Source organism: Pseudorca crassidens, chromosome 8 (assembly GCF_039906515.1).
Source record: "Pseudorca crassidens isolate mPseCra1 chromosome 8, mPseCra1.hap1, whole genome shotgun sequence".
In the NCBI taxonomy this organism is placed as follows: Eukaryota; Metazoa; Chordata; class Mammalia; order Artiodactyla; family Delphinidae; genus Pseudorca; species Pseudorca crassidens.
In genome coordinates, this window is record NC_090303.1 from 34,410,808 (window position 1) to 34,430,431 (window position 19,624).

General features: G+C 46.4%; 1 protein-coding gene across 3 annotated transcripts; it reads left to right on the top strand.

The window, feature by feature from the left end:
• Window positions 1–14,426: 14,426 nt before the first annotated feature.
• On the top strand, window positions 14,427–19,101 carry SP8 (Sp8 transcription factor). 3 transcript variants are annotated; one of them, XM_067746185.1, is made up of 3 exons: window positions 14,429–14,550; window positions 15,291–15,387; window positions 15,543–19,101. In XM_067746185.1, exon 3 carries the CDS (start codon window positions 15,576–15,578, stop codon window positions 17,040–17,042), a length of 1,467 nt encoding a protein of 488 aa, XP_067602286.1. In that variant the 5' UTR covers window positions 14,429–14,550; window positions 15,291–15,387; window positions 15,543–15,575; the 3' UTR covers window positions 17,043–19,101. The 3 variants fall into 3 exon arrangements, with proteins under 3 accessions (XP_067602283.1, XP_067602286.1, XP_067602284.1); XM_067746182.1 differs by lacking the exon at window positions 15,291–15,387 and having other exon boundaries at window positions 14,427–14,550; XM_067746183.1 differs by lacking the exons at window positions 14,429–14,550; window positions 15,291–15,387 and adding an exon at window positions 14,568–14,934.
• Window positions 19,102–19,624: the final 523 nt, after the last annotated feature.

A 19,624-nucleotide genomic window follows, 5' to 3' on the forward strand; every position in this document is an offset into this window, starting at 1 on the left:
GCTTTAAGGTCCACGCAGTTAGAAGTTGACTTTCCATAGAAGAGAGAATGATGCTAATGAGTGAATATTAAGTATAAGGCACTAACACTACAGAGGTAAATATGTAATTATATACATTTCCAAAAGTGGGATAAATCACACATTAAGTTATACCATAATTCAAGCACTTGTAAGAGGCAAGAAGATGTACTTGATAGCCTTTGGATAATTACTTTTAATTAACATGCCTATATTATAAAAGATATAAGAATATTTTAAATTAGGAATGTAAAAATATTCAATACAAGAAAAATATGGATCTTTAAAGCTAGGGGAGGGCAACCATTGGAAAGAGGAGTGGGTTTACTTCTTCTGCTTACCCATAAAGGCCAAGTCTAGACATTCATAATTACACCAATTAATTGGCCATTTTGGCTAAATTATGTAAATTGTCTGCATACACTTCTCAAAGTACATAACTGCCAATGCTATTTTCAGTTTGGTCAAGTCTACACTAGCTAGCAAAATGAAGTGGATAATTAAGACAATTATTCTGCAAATTATATCAAACATTAATTAAGGTAAAAGCAGATTAAATTTGCAGGGGAGAGGGGCTTGGATTGGAATATAAATGTTCGTCTCGTGTTCCATAGCATGTCAAAAAGGTCTTCTGTTTCTTGAATTGTTTTTGAAATCTGATTTCAAAATACTTAGTATATATTGTTTCTATAATAATTCTTTAATCAGGTTCTTAAATTCCCAAGACACCTAGGTAATACAATAGTATTTTAGATTGTTTATGCCAGCATTGGCTTAAATCTCATTTCCTAAGTTCACAGACAACACTGATAAAATTTATGGACATTCTGAACTCAAAAATAAAGTCAATAGAAAGCTTTTTAAAAATCAACAATAAGAATATATTCTATATAGGCATTATAGGTAGACAAAAGAATGTCCTTTACCAGAAGTGTGCTGAAGCATTTAAGAGTGAAGTGCAATGATGTTCATAATTTAAATGGGTAGAGACAGAACTATGTGCATGTACATGAATATACAAACAAGAAAACAATTTTATTCCATATCTACCTATTTAGGTACAGTATGTTGACACCTATCTATCTATCTATCTCTCTATCTATCTATCTATCTAAAGGGAGAGAGAGAGGGAGAGAACCTAAGCAATTGTCACAAAATGTTAACAATGTTAACCTAGATGAAAGGAATATGGGTGTTCACTGAAATGTTTCATTGTACTATTATTTCAACTTTTCTGTAGGTCTGAAATTTTTCAAAATAAAAAGTTTGGGGAAATATACACTTTAAGCTTCACATTAAATAACTAATAAATATTCAGTACCCATCAAACCCCCACGAATATGATACCCTGAGATCGAACATTCGGCAGTACCTCATTTCTTAAAACCATACTGTGAAATCTATACTAAAGATTCTTTCCAATAGACCTTAAGTGAGCACTTTAAAATATTCCCAAGGTTTCCCATGCAGGGTATAGTTAAAGAGCATTCCACTTGAGATCTTTGCCTGAAAGGCCCTATAGAATTGCAAAGTATCATTATTAAGCAAATGTTCCTGGGCCCTTGGGTGGTTCACTTAAAACACATTTCACTGTATTGAATATTCAGTGCCAAAAGCACACTGTTCACTGTTAAGATTTGCAATTTAAACCCAGTTGGGAGAAGTAAAAGGTTCTTGTAATTTGCCTATACTGTATTGCACTGATGTAGTGGCTTTCATTGATAATTAAGTTCCAAAAATATGAGTTAGAGTGTGTGAACAATGGAGGAAAGCTAACCTTTCTATTATAGCTTTAGCTCTTGACTTCTTGTATTTAAGATTACAGATGCTCCATTAAATCGATTTTGTGTTTAATCTCCTCTTTAAAAACAGTGAATGCAAGTCCCCAACTTTCTTCCCTTTGAGAGAACCCAAGTATTTGACAATGAAACCTACAAGGCTCAAACCAGATGATTAACACCGCCCACTGGGGATAAGAAAACTTTAGCATGTCTCTTTTTCGGGAGTTTTCCTCAACTAACGCTCACTGGATTGGAATGTCAAAATACATTTCACACTAGATTTTCAAATAAATTTTTTGGCGGAATCAGATTTGAGAGTGCAGGGGGTGCATTTAAAATGATAAGATTAATTATGTTCCCTTTAAATACATAGATATGCTTTTAAAAAACAACAGAGAAATTTTCAACAGTAATGTGGCTTTTTAAAAAAGTTTCTTTCCAATATCTTTTCTGCTTACCTAGTTCTTGTGCCCTGTTTTAACACTTTCAGGTCCCTCAGTAAAATATAAAACAAAAATATGGAGAATATAGGACGGAAAAAAATCAAAAATTTAGAAAGAAAAGCAGACAGGAGATTGTCTTTATACCAAAAGGGAATTACTTGATTCCCTTTTGAATTTGTGCTGGAGAGGCAGGACCCATCTCTCTGGTTCAGGCTTTCAGTGTGGGGAAATGACCAGCTGAACTATGGCGTTCACATCTATGCAGCCTCACTTTCTCAAGCACCACTGGCGCTAGGATTACACTGCAGCATTTGGTCAGTCTCGAATTTAGAGCTTCTGGCAAGAAAATCCCATTCATACTCGATATACAGCTTACCTTCAGGAGGTAAGACTGCCTTGGCAGTGAGAACACAAGCAATGCATTTGGGAATCCCTGTGGAAGATCCTCTCCCCACTTCTACGGGAAGAGTGGTGAGGAAGGAATGGTGTAGCAGTGATTCTCAAGTGCGGTACCCGAATCTGCAGCTCAGCATCACGTGGGAACTACTTGGAAATGCAAATTAGCCGTCCCCACCCCAGACCTACTTAAGCAGAAGCTCTGGCGATGGGGCCCAGCAATCTGCGTTTAACTAGCCCTTTGGGTGATTCTGATGTATTATCGCTGACAGAGAAACGAGAATATAAATTTTCCAAAGGAGCTTTTACATCCAGTCGGGTCAAAACCTGGAGGGGGAGACGAGGGGAGCAGGAGGTTCAACCACCGCCCGGGTGGGATGGGTCCCAGGCCCCCTGACCTGTCCGCGACCCCTCCCGCACCCCTGCGGCCCCAGCGGCGGGGGGTGGGCACCCCGCCCCGGCCTCACCGCCCACCTCTCTCCGCCCCTAGGCCGCGCCGGCCGCCCAGCAGGAGTCAGGTCGACGGCCAGGGCGCGGCGGGCCCCTCCCGCGGCCGCGCGTGCCGGCCGCAACCCCCTTCCGCCCGGCCTGCCCCTTTGTCCGCCCCGAGGGCGGCACCTTCCCGCCCGCGGGGTGTGCGAACCCTCGGGGGGTGGGAGAGGAGGAGGGACCGGGGAGGGAAAGAGGAGGAGCGGGGCGGGCGGCTGAGTGCCAGGGTAAGGAGCCGCCGCCTCACACCCGACTCCCGTCCCGTCCGGCCCGCGGAAAGAGGCTTCTGTGGACGGCCCGGGAGTCCCCGCGAAATGACCGTCGCGGGGCGGGATGGTGCCTCCCCCTTGGCGGGAGCCGACACAGCCTTCCAGGCCGGGAAGCCGCGGAGGCCGGCGGCGTCCGAGCCGGGCCGAGCGCGGAGCCGGCGGCGGCGCTCGGCGGGAGAGCGCGGCTAAGCGGAGGGGAGGGCCGGAGGGTGGGGCGGGGCGGGGCTGGGCCGGGCCGCGGCGGAGCCCTGCGCCCGCGCCTCCGCCTCCCGCTCCGGCTGCCGCCGCAGCCCGGACCGCGCGGGCGGGCGGGGACGCGTGTGCCCCCCGGCGGGCGGCCTGCGCCCGGGGCCAGAAGGTGCGAGGCGGCGCGGGCCTGCGCGCTAGGCCGGCAGTGGCTGGCGCGCGGGTCCCGGGACGGCCGGCAAACGCGGTGGGGGCGGGGGCGAGGGGAGAAAAGAAGGGGGAGTGCAGATTCTGTGACTGCTGGGTGCCGGTCTGTCAGAGATTCCGGCTCCAGGCTCCGGAAGACTGCCGGGAAGGCCGACGACCCCTCGTTTGCAAGGTCTTCCTGACCGCCTCCCAGACAACCGTCGCTCATTTCTTCCCCACTGCGACGGGTGGGGAAAGTTGTCCACTACTCACCTTTTATCCTAGAGTCCCCAAGGACGGGATACTAAGCTGACTTCTTGGGGAGCTTCAGCTGCGGAAAAACGCTGGGCGGTTGCCACCTTTGCAGGCGGATGTGAGGGGGAGCGTCTCCTCTTCCTTCTAATCCCCCTACCCCACCCCTCGGCTACAGTCTTGGGTTTTTCCTTGCCTGTCTCCCGAACTCTTAGATAGCCACAGCACAGAGAAGGGACATGAAACCAAAAGTACCCTCTGGAGGGCAAAACACCCCGAGGATACGTGCAAGCCGAGAGCGGGAGCACCTTTGCGGTTGCCCGGACAATTAATCGCGGGAACGCAGGGATCTTCGCGGCTTCCTGTGGCTACGGCGGTCTCCGCGAGTCTTGCCCCTGCGCAAAGCGTGGTGGCTGGCGACGCATTACGTGATATCCGCGAGGTTCTCCCCTCCAGCTGAGTTATGAACTTGCACAGATCAGGCCTTTTTAAAGTCAACAATTAAAGTTGACTTTAATTTCCTCCCGCAGATTTCTAAACCTACAATTTTCCTACTTATTTCTGACCGTTCTGGAATTTCTGTTCTTAAATCTTAGGTACCTAAGGGGAAGGAAATTCGAATCACCGAAGCTTACGAGAAAGAACAGTTTTGGTCAATACTCAGCTGGTCAACCAACAGCAAATCGCCTAATAAAACAAGTTGTGCATATCTGTCTAAGGTTTATTTTGAAACTTTACGTATATCAATTGGCCTATTTTCAGTTCAATCTGCTAAAATCTGTTGAAACACTGAAATTGAGCAAAACACTCTTTTTAATGCCATAATACCAGTCAGTCAATAAAATCGATAGTGCGGGTGTCTTTTAGCAACAACAAACAATGCTTCTTTTGCTTTGACTTTGGCTTTTATTAGTTTGCTACAAGAGTTCCAATTGATAAGTATGCCAGAATTGCAGAAATCAGTTTTGTCTTCCTTTTGTTCTCTGAAGCTTCTTCTTGAACCAGAGCAGAAAACGTTTTGAAGTGGATTCCTTAGTTCTTCCAACATTTTTATACAGAAAGCTTCAAATAAACTGACCTTCGACAGTACTAGTCAAATCGTTTCAATTTGCAGCAACTGTTTTTTCCAGCTTCACGGTGGTGAGGCTGAGGTGAGGCGGGGGTTATGCCTCTGTTAGGATAGGTGTCATCTTGAAAAAACTACTTGAAGTACCACCTACAGAAAAATGAGAACGTTCTGCCGTTAATAGCTGCCCTTTTGAAGGTAATGGCCATTCCATTTCAGGGCTGTAAATGTAGAGTGTAGACTCCAAAGTAGTGGGCTTTGGTCCTTCCAATGTTTGCTTTCTTCAGTGTTGATCAAAGAGCTATGTGTTTGCCTTATGAGGCCCCTTTGGAAAATGTTTTTAGAGCAATTACAGACATGACAATAATTAGTTCAGCTTATTTATCTCACCTTAAGAAACTGCAAAAAATTTGAGAAAGAAACCTTTAAATAAAGACAACGGGGAAGGAAAAAAGGACTATATTGCCTATTGCGGGTTAAGTGCAGACATTTCAAGAGGAAAAAGTTGGAACCTCACTCTCCCACTCTCTAAACCCTGCAGTCCTGGTCTTGTTTTGAATTAAAATGGGGCAGCAGCCTTCCTTGGTGGCCAGCAGGGTCCTTGTTATTTAAGAGAGAGAATCTTCACAGCGACGTTGGGGGAGGGGTGGTGCTAAGTGTTAGGGAGAAACCGAGCTGCAAAATGCAATTCCGTGAGTCGGTTACGTTCCGGTGAGGCGATTGTGGAAAATTGCGTTCTCAGTATCTGAGCAAACTATTACTTTTCCAGAATCCATAAGCAAGAATCAAGGTTTTATTTCCTCTTGAAAAGTAACCTCTGCTGAGTACAGAAGTCGTTACTTGTCAAGCCTTCAATGAAAACGTGCCACCTCCTTTAGTCGAGATGGGCGTTTCTGTCTGGATTTGGAAGGGGGACCGCGCGGGTAAGGTAGACGCCCTTGAACTCAAGTGTTTAGCGCATCATGTCACGAATTTCCTAGAATTGCTGTAGATATTTTATTTCCAACACCTTCTAGAGTGCGGGCGGTATCTGCTAAGTGGGTCCCCCTCTCTGTAGGCTTGTATCCATCCTTCCCGCTAACCCTGCAGCCCTGAGCTCCTGGAAATGAGCCTGAGGTGGCTAGCGCCTGTCTGAAGAGGGAGGAGGACTGCATAGACGTGATGCCGTAAGCAGCAGTAACCCAATTTGTAGGCTGCGTTGACGAAATTAATCACTGAGGTTCCTTCCGTTTCCATCTAGAACTCTCCAGTCACAAGCCAAACCGTCTCTGTCTTCTCAGAAGGAGGACACTGGGCATGTGAGGCTGTTTGGGCCAAGACCACTGGGAAGTCCTGCAAAAATTCACTGAAAACAGGCATGAAAGGTGCTCACACATGACCTGGGCGATGCGTAGGGAGGAGCGGGGTATGGGGGTGTGGCGGCGCTAACCCCAATCCACTAGGGTCTGCGGGGGCGGGACTCACCCCGACGGCTGTGCGGGACCAAGCTACTCCAGGGTTCACAAGACACCCTTTGCAGTGACCAATGCAGACGTCCAGTTCGATTACCATGGAAGCTCTGCAGGCCGATTCAACTTGACCCAAACGCATAACCCATCTCTTTCACAAGGGAAAGAGGGACCCGTGACTCCCTTCACTTTGACGGCACTGGAACGCGTAGAGCTGTGAGCAACAGCTTGTGTGTGTGTGTGTGTGTGTGTGTGTGTGTGTGTAGGTGTTGGCGCACATATTCGATTTCCAAACATCTTTGAATCTGTTTTCTCCTTTGTGACTTACAAACCCAGTAAATTCCAAAGAGCTTGATGGTGTTATCAGACACCTAAATGCACGGTCAGCTTTCCTCCAAAATTGGGTTTTCTGTTTACTCTTCAAAAATCTTTTAGAAATGTGTGAACTCACCATATGAATCCCCCTATAGGAATCACTCAGTCAAGAGAAATGAGTTACATATATAAAATGACTGAGGTAGATTTTTAAATAAAAAGTTAAAGTGAGGCACACAAAAAATATTCCAATATACTGTACAACCTCATTCAGAAAAGCAGATATCTTTCACGTCCCCACAAGCATTCTTTGCCCTAGTGTCCTCAGAGTGACTTCTGATATCCCCACTTCTTCAAAAAAAAAAAAAAAAAAAGTTAGAGAAAGCCTGTACCCAAGTTTTGGGTGGGATTCAATATACTAAGCAAAATATGCTCAACAGATGATAGTAGAGATGAAGCCAGAAAACAACTCCAGCTATTTAAACTGCCAAATGAGACATAAAGCTGCATTGTAAAAATCATCTGGAAAACAGGTTTTCCCATTGAAGTCGCTATGTGTTAATTACTGTGAGCTGGAAGACTGGAGATCGAACGCCTGGAAGCCGACTTTCACCCCGCATACGTAAACGGAAAAAGTGCTGAACCGCAGCCAGAGGGCTTCTGCTCGGACTCATTGCCATGCATGCCTGGACATTAATATGTGTTCATGGAGGGCTCGTACAGTACGAGGTGTTATTTCCTTATAAAGAAACACCAGGTCTCGCTTTCCATTCTTCTTACAAAATTATTCGCATTATTTATGCTACATTGAGCGATCTAATTTCTTCGTGATAGTCAGCTAATTGCTCTGGCAGGTAATTAGAAGCGGTTTACAACGCAAAGGGCTTTTGCATTGCCCCTCGGATTATTAAGTTGCGCTGTAAATTATACCATATTTGCTGGGGAAAAATTCTTTTGAGCAAGTTCTGTTCCTGCGATCCGAGATGAAATCGGCTCCCCACCCCAGCTCCCCCTCATACACACCCCTCCCTAGCCACCCCCACTGCCACCACACCCCCTGCTTTTCCTGGACTCAGAGTCGAATGATTCTAAAGCACGCGATTTTGTTCGTGTTCACTGGGCCGAAATAACGTGGCCATTATGGCCTGAAATGGGCCAGGTTTGAAGCGAGCTTCCTGCGCGCCTGCAATATCCAGCAGGCATGTGGGAAAAGAACGGCTTAAATGGGGACATCTGTTCAGTGCTGCTCATCTTACTCTTAGAGCCAGGTCAGGTTAAGAGAATAACCTGTTCGCCACCTTTTTTTTTTTTTTTTGTTAATAAGACTATTAGAAAAAAAAAGCGAGCACACACACAAACAACACTAATTGAGCTGCCGTAGAAGCAAAGAATCAGACACACAAAGGTAGCAGCTGAGTTACAAGAGGAACTGTAAAAAATAACCATTGGGCTATTTCAGTGAAAATCTACAGGGCTGCGAGGAAAAAAAAAGAAAGAAAGAAAAGAAAATTGAATCTGTGAGTTTAGAAATGCTCTCTACAAAAATGGTTTTACATTAAGAGATTTTAAGAACTCAACAAAGACTGGTTTATTTTCAGGTTTTCATTTTCATAAAATTGATCTGAAGGTAAACGTCAATGGAAAAAAATTTTCTTACGCTTTCAAGTACTCTGAGGCCTCAACTTTTTGTTATTGGTGTTTTTTGGTCTGTGTTATCTCTGAGACAAACCCCAAGTGGGGGCATCCTAGTTTGTCCCCTGATTTTAGAAAAGCGAAATGTATCCCCTTTCACAAATATCACCCATTTGTAAACCTCGTACAATGATGTGAACACATGTGCAGTTAAACCTAGAGACCCGGTGCAGCTCCTAGATTATTTGTAATTAAACACAATTCCCAGAGTAACATTTATCTTCCCGAAACTGCGATTGCAATTGTCACCCGTCTGGTGGAGACGACGGGGTAATCTGGGAGCATTACCTCCTCTAGTAATAGAACAGAATGAAAAGAAATCAATATTGTTGAGGATAAGAATTTAGTAGTTTTTAAGTCTGCGTGTTAGCTGTGAGAAAGTGATATATAATACCAAAAGAGAAAACAGCCGAAACAAATCCACTCTAGGAAAAAATCAGGGACAAACTTGTCTGAATGTCTAAGCCTCTCTCTTTCTCTCTCCTGCCTTGCACAACAAGAATACACACACACACACACACACACACACACCACCCCCAAATGAGCAAACTCTCTTTTCCCTACATGTGTTTCCTTCATTTACGTGATGAAAGAGAAATATGAAGTGCTGTAGAATTAATTATCAATTTCATCTGTGGGCTGTCAGGGAGATGAATACGACATATACCATAGAGTACACGTCTGCCTGTAGACCTAGCACACGATCATATCAACATACTATGATGATATGAACATTATGCATGCATACAACAAATAAGGAATTATGATTTTTCTTCCTTTACTATAGGAAGAAATACCAATTTGGCTAAATATCTTCATATTTTTCCTATCTATGAATTTACCAATACATTCATATGATTGATATACTGGAAAACTCTCCCTTGTCTTTCTGAATATAGGCAATTTGAATGCCCTAGCTAAAGGGAATCAAAGGATGTAATATCCTAAGTTAGATGAGTCTCTTTCAATTAAAACGTCCCTAACTTTTGAATGTTTCGAAGCGTCAGAGAAAAAGAATAAATATTAAGCAGTGTGATGGTGGGGGGGGATCGAGTCAATTAAGAAATAATGTGCTTTCTCAAGCAGTCCTATTTATTTAAAAAGAGTCACCAAGGCAAGGCTTTGCATCCAGCCGGAGATCCTATGCAAGTAGATCAAGAGTCACTACTGCTTCGCTGTGGTCAACAAATGCATCCAATTAAGCAGTACCAGGAAAGTAAGGACTCGGCTGTAAACGTGGCCGGATAGTTTGAAACCGAATAGCCTCACTAATAGGGGCTATTGTTCAGTATGGAAGTTCCCATTTTCCAATCAGGAAAATACAGCCCTCTCTGGGCTCTGGCTGACTGATCCCTTCCCACCTACAGCTCAACAATCTGCCACCAGCGAGGGGCTTTTATTACCTCCCTTCCCAGGAAATGTTAGGCAACTTCCTAGTAAAGCTGCCCGAAAGCAGGAATGGACAGCAAAAGGGCACTCCTCAGGAATCCACAGGTCCATGCCTGGCCAGATTTTCTTTTCAGCAGGAAAGAAACTTTGACTAGAGAGCTCCGGGCGAGGAGACACCCCCAACCTGGCCCAGACCGCTCCTCCCCGCAGCCGCCGGCGGCGCTCGGCTCTCTCCCCACCCTACTTCAGGCTTTATTTAATAGCCAACGAGTCCGCGCACGAGGTCCCCGCACAGTGTCCAGGGATTGGGGGCTGTCTCCCTATTTGGGGAGAGGCACCCACCAGGGCACCTGGGTCTTCAGCGGGCACTGGCCGGTCAGCTTCCAGAGCTTGCGCGTCCCTGCCAACGCTCAGGAAAGCCAAATGCGAAGAGCCCGGTTTAAACGTACCCAGCAGAGACAGGCGCCTATATAGTTCATGTGTACTTTTTTTTTTTTCTATTAGGCTTTTTCAGCGCTGTGTATTTACCAGACCACACTTAATACGTTCAAAACCTTATTTGGTGTAGATGTGTGGCCGGGCACTTGAAAGCCTGGATAACTTTGATGTTTTCAACTATAAATCCCCACTTGTACTTAATGGTTACAAATGGTTTTATTTACTTGTCGTTCTATCTACACATTTTAATCTATTTAACCAAACAGCAGAGGCATATTTCATTCCCCACTCCCCGAAAAGGAAAAGCAGGGATCGAGGCCTCTAATTTTTTTTGGACCTTCCATTTCTTTGGTTGTGAAAGCGTAAGAGCTCCAGATTGCAGCATTGATTAGTCTTCAAACCCGGCTGCAAAAAAGCTCCCCTTCTCCACTCCATCTAAGGAGATGTTGATGTATATTGTAGCTGCAAGGTGTTAGATATACTTGAGCAAGTTGTCCCCAGGATGTAAATTAGGTCCCAAAAGCTGTTGTCCAAATCGAAGAAACAGAGAAATTAATCTGGGAGACTATCCATCATCACCGGTAATAAAGAGAGCGACATGGATGAGACAGATGATATGATTAAGGGGCTGTGGTCGTTTTAATTAACTTTTTGCTGTCCTGTAATGATCAAACTGGTCACCAGACCCGGTCAATAAGCATGTTAATATCAAACAAATAAAACCAGGGATGATTAAAAACCTCCTGGTTTATTAAATTTGAAATTCAAATGAAATTTATGCTGCAGATGCATACAGAATGCTAATAGATTTTAGCTTTATTGAAAGTGGATCTCACAGGTTTGCAAGAAACAGCAGAATATCCATCTACCCCTCTCCCTGCCAGCACTTAAACTTCATATGGGGTGGGGAAACTTTTAATTAATGTTAGAAAGGCTGCACTTCCTGTCTTTCTTCCCCTTCCAAACCTCCATATTATTATGGTATAATACTCAAGAGCAGTGATCAATATCACCAAAAGTAAACTGAACTGGATGTGCCATGAAATGCTTTGCTGGACAGGCTCTATCTACAATGGATTACAGATGTTCCCTCCTGTGGGCGATTCAAAAATAATAGAGTCACTTCTGCAAAGTGGAGAAAGAGCTGCTATTAAGACCAGTTTCACTGAAACCAGAAGCAAGATTATTGTTGTTTTAATTTTTGGTCAATTATATAATTCTCTTTGTCTTTCCTTTTAAATTCTGCTGTCTTATGCCTTATGACAAACACTAACCACTTCTTTTGGGGTGGGGGGGTAGGAGGAGAAAAAACCTTTGACACTACTACTATAAAATAAACACCTAACTTAAAAATGGGAAAAAATGGAATACACATATACATGAAAACATAAATATATTTTTCCATAATGAAGAAAGATGCACGTGCAAACCTTTGTGAAAATCTGCTGCGAGCCAACCTTACGCAAACTGAGAAATCCAGTGTGTTCATTAAATCCATACCAACACTGTGATCCATTGTTATAGGCAGAATTACATGATTCTAAAGTGAATTTATATAAATGAAATCTTAGAGGTAGATACTCAAAATTGTAATCACATGATGCTGTTTTTCTAATTCCTAGCATTTTTAAGGAAACAGTGGTTAATGCCTCTGTTTACTCTCAGAATCAGTATTTAACTTTTCAATAGTCCTGCCACACTTCCTACCAGAGATAGGAGGATAAAAAGATAAAATAAATAACTATTCATAGAAGAGAGTCTTCCCTCAAACCTTTTTTTCTCCACCTTTGAGGATGATGGTATTGATTAGAATTAAACCCCAAATTTGAACAACTGTATATTAGGTTCTTAAAATGAATATCATTATAGAAGGAGACCAAAGCAATGAAGTTAATTCTCTTTTATTTGTTAAACAGAGTTCCCTCCTTTCCCCCACCCCTTCCTCCTTCTGGGCTGGCCTGTCACGCCTTCTCAACACGCTAAAATCATTCAGAGTGGCTTGCAGGGAGAAACACGACATTTATGGTAAGCGTCAGCCTTCAGAGAAAGAAAGCAGTTCATTAATTTACTTCACACTTACTTCAAAGTATGAGAGTGTACCTTACCCCCTTAATCAATAGATATATATGATATACAGTCAATATCCCAACACTGTTAAAAAGGGGTCAGAAACACACTCTCATACCACAAACATCAGCCTCAACTCTGCTCCATGAAACAAATGCTACAACCTGACTTTGGAGTTCAGTAAACCCCAGGAGGATTTTTTTTTTTTTTTTTGACATCTCCAGAAGCTGTGACGTACTTGAGGAAGGTTCAAAAACAATAATAAAATTAACATGTTTCTCCAGTCAAAACAAAACACTTCTCTCAGCTAGTATCATTTTAATCAACTCCGACTTAAAATTAGATTTCTGGGAGCATTTGCAACTGCTTCAAAATGTGAATTACTTTTTTTAAACATATGAATATTCAATAGGGCTCCAAGGGCTGTGGACTTTTTGTTACACTGGTATGGTGCTTTCTGTAGTTTATGATGTTTCCTTGTGGTGGCAGTGAAATTGTAATTACATTTCTGAAGGCAACTAATAACACAAATGGCAAGCAAGTTCTAAAACCCACCAAATTTGAACTGTCTATTGACATGCATACACACTCATAGATATCCGGCCCAAACGCCATTAGACACAGACGCCTCCATACATGTGGTCCACGATTTGTCAACAGCTTGTTTCTATTCTCAGATAAATAAAACTCAAAGATTTCAGTCAAAATCCTGATTTTTTTTCTCAGAAAGAGGCGGCGGGATTTCCTGCGAAAACTCCTAAATACCATAAAACGCTCAATTTCTCACCCCCAGAAAAAACAATACTCTCCCACCCCCTTCTCTATCTAATCCTTTTGTATTGAAATTTACTCATCGCCACGGGACAAACACACCCTCTCCCCTAGAGTGAGACTTGCACTTCCAAAGCCGAATCCCACCTCAGAAGAAAAAACAAAAAGCTACCGCAGCAAAGTAACAACTCTTTGACGCAGGCGCACACAAGCCCTAACTCTCTTAAAAAAATACCCCTCAGCCTCCCTAAATTTCTACCCTTCGGCTGTAGAGCCAGGAAAGGAGAGGAAGGTATTAATACGATTTTCTTTTAAAATGTAGTGATAGTATCCATGAAATTAAGGGGGGAAAAATCACTCAACATTTGAGCTACAGGAAACCAGAGGAAGTTGGCGACAGTGATAGCGTTTGTGAATATTTATTTATTCAGCCTCACTCAACTTCGCAGTTTCACTCTTCAAATCACCATGTCTCTCTTTTACGTATGTGCACTTCACTGCACTGTTCCTGTTCTCCACCCCCAGTTCTGTGGCACAGACACACACAAGCAAACACGATTCCCCCTTCTCTCTCACACAAACATTCACACAGCCTTCGTCTCTCCCACATCAAGCGGACACACACTCATCCACCCTCCCCCTCTTTTCACACACTCATATTCACACTCCTTCCTCTCCCACAACACCAAACACACTGAGACACCACCTCCCCCGTCCACGCACACTTTACTGCACTGTCCCTCTTCTCTCCCGAGGTTTGTCACTCACAGTTACACTACACTCACACCCTTCCCCTCAACACTTTACTGGTCCGTCCCTCTTACCCCCCGTTGTCACACATGCAGCTAAACTGTCACTCACAACCCCCTCTCCCTCTCTGCACTGTCCCTCCCCTCCCCCCGTCACTGTTACACTGCTATACTCTTGCCCCCAACCTCCCCCCATCCCATCCCTCAGTCTGCAGTGTCTTCTTCTCAGCTTGGTCACACTTGTACACAGTTACACTGTTATACACACACACAACCGCTTTGCAACACACACACAGTAACCCGCGCCGCTCCCGCTCCAAACACCACCCCCCCACACCCCCCCGAGGCGGCCGGCGGCGGCGCCGATGACCTCACGGCGCGCGCGCGGCGCGGCCCGGCGAGGCCGCAGATTGGCTGGCCGCGCCTCCGCGGCACTTCAAAGCCGGAGAGGGAGCTACAATTGTGGTGGAATGGGCGGAACTGATCATTGTATTGCACACCTCTAAAAAAAACACTGCCTCTGATTTATCAATATAAAAAAGATCCTCTGAGAGGAGGAGGGCACTTTTGTGTGATGGCAACTTCACTTCTAGGGGTGAGTCTCAGGATTTTCTCTTGCTGGTTTAATTAGTTTCCTTTTATTGCCGATCGGAGGGGGTTAAAGTCGCCCCGGCCAGGCCACGGGCTATCAGTCTCTATTGAGAGCTTTTTTTCCCCCCTTTAAATACAAGTGAGTTTGGAGAAAAGAAAGAGGGGGAGAGGGGGGCAGAGTCACTTTTTTCAGAGCAGGAAAAGGTTCGAAGGGCATTTAGACAAGCCACCTCGCAGCGCCCGGCCTCTCCCCGCCTGGGAGACGTGCGCCCAGCCCATTTTACGTGCGACGATTTCGAGGGTAAAGAGAGCAAGTTTTTCCTCCTGGGCAAACTGCAGATTTTCCCTCTTCCCCTTAGAAAATTCCGCAGCCCGCCTTGTCTTGCAGGTACGTTGAACCCGTCTCTCTTTCTCTTTTTTACTATTGTAGACTTTTTTTTTTTTTTTTTAAAGAAAATCAGGAAGAGCGAGCCAGCCCTATAGTTTGACGTCTTTTGGCCTGGGAGAAACAACCCAGGATGGGTTTGTGGGGACCGGAACAGGATTTTCAAAGCTCTTCTGTGGATTACAGGGGTAGCGCTCTTAAAAGCAATCCAATGGTTTTTCCCCAGGCTTCTCCGCAAAGGAATCTTCCTTCCTCCCCAATCTGGACTTTTTGCTTGCTTGTTTGTTTCGAAGTGCCTGGGGCCTTGTGTGCGCAAGAGTGTTGTTTTAGCTGAGAATACTTGTCAAACTCTTCTTTAGCATGGCGCTTTGCTCCCGAATCAGACGCCGGCAGCCAAACTTGTCCCCTCCCGTAGAGTAGAAAGCAGCCGGGCGCCGGGGCTGTTGGGGGAGCCAGGTGAGTTGGTGGCGCCGCGCCGCAGCGAGAAATGGGGTGCAGTGGGGCGTTTTGGAGGCTACCGGAGGACTAATGCACATTTCCTTCCTCCCTCCCCCACTGGCCCTTTGCCCACCTCCCCTCCCCCACCCCGTCTCCTCTCCTCCTTCTCTCAGGAAGAACCGAGGTTGGGATCGACTCCTTTGGCCATGCTTGCTGCTACCTGTAATAAGATCGGCAGCCCCAGCCCGTCTCCCTCCTCCCTCTCGGACAGCTCAACTTCCTTCGGCAAAGGCTTCCACCCCTGGAAACGTTCCTCGTCCTCCTCCTCCGGCAGCTGCAACGTAGTGGGCTCCAGTCTCTCGAGCTTCGGCGTGTCGGGCCCCTCCAGGAACGGCGGCTCGTCCTCGGCCGCGGCGGCTGCCGCGGCGGCGGCGGCTGCGGCTGCGGCCCTGGTGACCGACTCGTTCAGTTGCGGCGGCTCGCCGGGCTCTAGCGCCTTCTCCCTAACCTCCAGCAGCGCTGCCGCCGCTGCCGCGGCAGCCGCCGCCGCCGCCTCGAGCTCTCCCTTCGCAAACGACTACTCGGTGTTCCAGGCCCCTGGCGTATCGGGGGGCGGCGGCGGCGGCGGGGGCGGCGGCGGCGGCGGCTCCTCCGCGCACTCGCAGGACGGCTCCCACCAGCCAGTGTTCATCTCCAAGGTGCACACCTCTGTGGACGGGCTGCAGGGCATCTACCCGCGCGTGGGCATGGCGCACCCATACGAGTCGTGGTTCAAGCCCTCGCACCCCGGCCTGGGCGCCGCCGGCGACGTGGGCTCGGCCGGCGCCTCCAGCTGGTGGGACGTGGGCGCGGGCTGGATCGACGTGCAGAACCCGAACGGCGCGGCGGCGCTGCCCGGCTCGCTGCACCCCGCCGCCGGGGGGCTCCAAACCTCGCTGCACTCGCCGCTCGGAGGCTACAACTCGGATTACTCAGGCCTGAGCCACTCAGCCTTCAGCAGCGGCGCCTCTTCACACCTGCTTAGCCCCGCCGGGCAGCACCTCATGGATGGCTTCAAGCCGGTGCTGCCCGGCTCCTACCCGGACTCGGCCCCGTCGCCGCTGGCCGGAGCTGGGGGCTCCATGCTGAGCGCGGGGCCGTCTGCGCCGCTGGGGGGCTCCCCGCGTTCTTCCGCCCGCCGCTACTCCGGCCGCGCCACCTGCGACTGCCCCAACTGCCAGGAGGCGGAGCGGCTGGGTCCGGCCGGGGCGAGCCTGCGGCGCAAGGGCCTGCACAGCTGCCACATCCCGGGCTGCGGCAAGGTGTACGGCAAGACGTCGCACCTCAAGGCGCACCTGCGCTGGCACACGGGCGAGCGGCCCTTCGTGTGCAACTGGCTCTTCTGCGGCAAGCGCTTCACGCGCTCCGACGAGCTGCAGCGGCACCTGCGGACCCACACCGGCGAGAAGCGCTTCGCCTGCCCTGTCTGCAACAAGCGCTTCATGCGCAGCGACCACCTCAGCAAGCACGTGAAGACGCACAGCGGCGGCGGCGGTGGCTCGGCGGGGTCAGGCAGCGGCGGCAAGAAGGGCAGCGACACCGACAGCGAGCACAGCGCCGCGGGCAGCCCGCCTTGCCACTCCCCGGAGCTGCTGCAGCCCCCCGAGCCTGGGCACCGCAACGGCCTGGAGTGACGCGAACCCCGCCCCTGCCCCTCTCGCCTTCCCCCTCCCACCTTGGTCCGCTTGGGCCCTGTGGGTCCTGGCCTCAGTTCCAGCCTCTCTACACTGCACCCTGCTCACTCTCTCTGTCTCTTTCTGCCCGTGTCCCTCTCTCTTTTAACTCCCTCTGTGACAACTTTGTAAAGGGAATGTGGACATGTAAGTAACACGCGTGGCTCTCCTGGGCCCTGGCTGTCTCTCTCCACCGGGTGACACTGTCGGAGCCCAGTACAGCCCAAGCCAGCGCCTTGCCGGGCCTTTAATTTTGGTCCTCTCCTCCTCGTCCTCCCTCCGTCATCCCCAGCTTTGACGGGCACATCTTTTAGAGGAAAGCGGCCACTGGAGGTAGAGCTGGACCGATCCAGTGCCTGGGAGACCGGGGGCCTCCGCACGTGCGGTAACAACTAGGCTGAGCAAGGTTGAGCAGCGCCGTGGGGAAGGCGAGGCAGTAGGCCCACCCATGGCCTCCCCCCGCCCCCCCCCCCCCCCGGGCTAGCGACTTGGTACCAGAACCTCAGTCTTGGGCGTCTAGGCTGCGGAGCGCCCTGCCCTGCCGCTGCGCGCCGCTGCCTGTCCTACGCTGAGCCGTCGGGAGCCCATCTGGCGGCACCGAGACCAGAGTTTCCTAGTTTAGCTCTCCGACGACAGCTCTGCCTCTTTTTCTTTGTTCCCTGGGGTGGAACCGAAGCAAGTTTTAGCTAAGGGCAGTCTTGGTGAATCGCTGCAGCAGCCTTCCTTTATCTTTATAACTTTTTTTTTTTAATGAAAAAGAAAAAAAAAAAACTAAAGAAAATAAGAAAAACAGCATCCTTCCATTTGGTTTCCCTTCTAGATAGCTTTTCCTCTAGCAGTGAGCAAGTCTTTCTCTCGAAACTTTGCTAATATTGATCCCAAAGTTATTTTGATCACATTAACTTAACTTATGGGTTGGGGTTGGGGGTGGGGGTGAGGGTAGGTGTCTTTTTCTTATGCAAAAATACCCCTTTCCGGTGAGACCAGATTAACTATCTCCGTGTTTGTCCTTTTCTACCTCGTTTTCACCACTCCCGAGCATAATCTCCTTTTTTTTTTTTTTTTTTTTGCTAGTCTAGCCGTCAATTTGTATAGTACCCATTTCTGTAAATTTTTGCAATTCGTTGAAGATTCTTAGGGTTAAACTTTTTTTGTGTGTGTGATTCAAACTTATAAAGAAGTGAAGAAGCTGTCGTTTATTTCAGACGAGGCTGTAGTTTAAATGCCAAAAGGGAAAATAGAAAAAAAAATTGTAAGATATATCTGAACCTAATGGTTTGTACAACTGGAGAATCGTTCTAGATTAGGTATCAATTAACTATAACTCCACCAATGTATGGGTGCGAGGTGCAGTTGTCCAGGAGACGATTTTGTATAGTATTTTTCTTGTACATTACTTCCAGTAAATATTTGAAAATATATTGAAGTAAACTTGATTTTTTTTTTTTTTTTGGTCACAAGAAAATATTAAGAGTTATTCTTGCAGTTCTGATGAGCTGCAGGTTTATTGAACTCACTTCTGGAGGTGCAGAGCCACAAACGCACTTTCCGGGCCTAGTTTTGCTCGAGTATGAATTTAGATAGGTATCAAACTGTAACTAAGACAATATTTGATAAATGTGGGATGACACTTAATTTAATGGAGCATGTACTTATTTGCATTTGCTGGCAGTTCAGGCATAGTTAAAGTGAGAGTTCACCTATATTTCATAATAACTGGGTCTGCCAAAACCCATGTGTTAAATAAATTGTCCAAGTGAATCTCAACTAATTTTGGCCTTTGTGTATTTCCTAAAGGTAATATTGTAAACTGTTAATAAACACTCCTGACACTACATTTAAATGTTTGCAGATTCTGCAAACTAATTGCTCATTGTAATGTTGAAATAATTTGGATATTTCACATTGAAATGAAAAGCCTTTCTCTGGAACATTTTAGACTTGCATTTTAAATGCATGAAATGTAATTGATTTATTTGTAATATTTTAAATGGTATTAATAAACTCAGATAAAAGACTAGGTCAGTTAATTTGTATTTTTTTTCCTTTTTAAACTATGGACATTTGCATTTATCTTCAGTTAAATGTCTAATTTAAACAAAATATAATCCTGTTTGTGGTAATATTTAAATAATTGCCTTTAAGATATTACTTAGATGGAATGCTATATTTGGCAAAGCTGTGTTTTCTCTATTTACCAAGATAAAGACTGTAGTGTCTAAGAAATGTAATTAATTATTTACCAGTAGATTTAGCTCCAAGCATCAGGATTTACTGACCTCTTAAAATTTGTACAAAGTCACCAAACAATCTAAAGAAATTTCTCTGTTCTGCTTCTTCTCACTCTCCAGAAGGATTCAGGTTGTTGGCCATTGATTGCATTTGGTATTTAAAAGGCCACATCTTACACAAGAAGATCAATACATCTAAAATAAAAACATGGGTTTGGGGATAACTTTTGTTGTTAGGGGGTGGAGGAGGTCAGGCTAACAAAAGCTGGTTTTTGGCATTCCATGTCTTAGCTAAAGATTATGTAGAGGTAA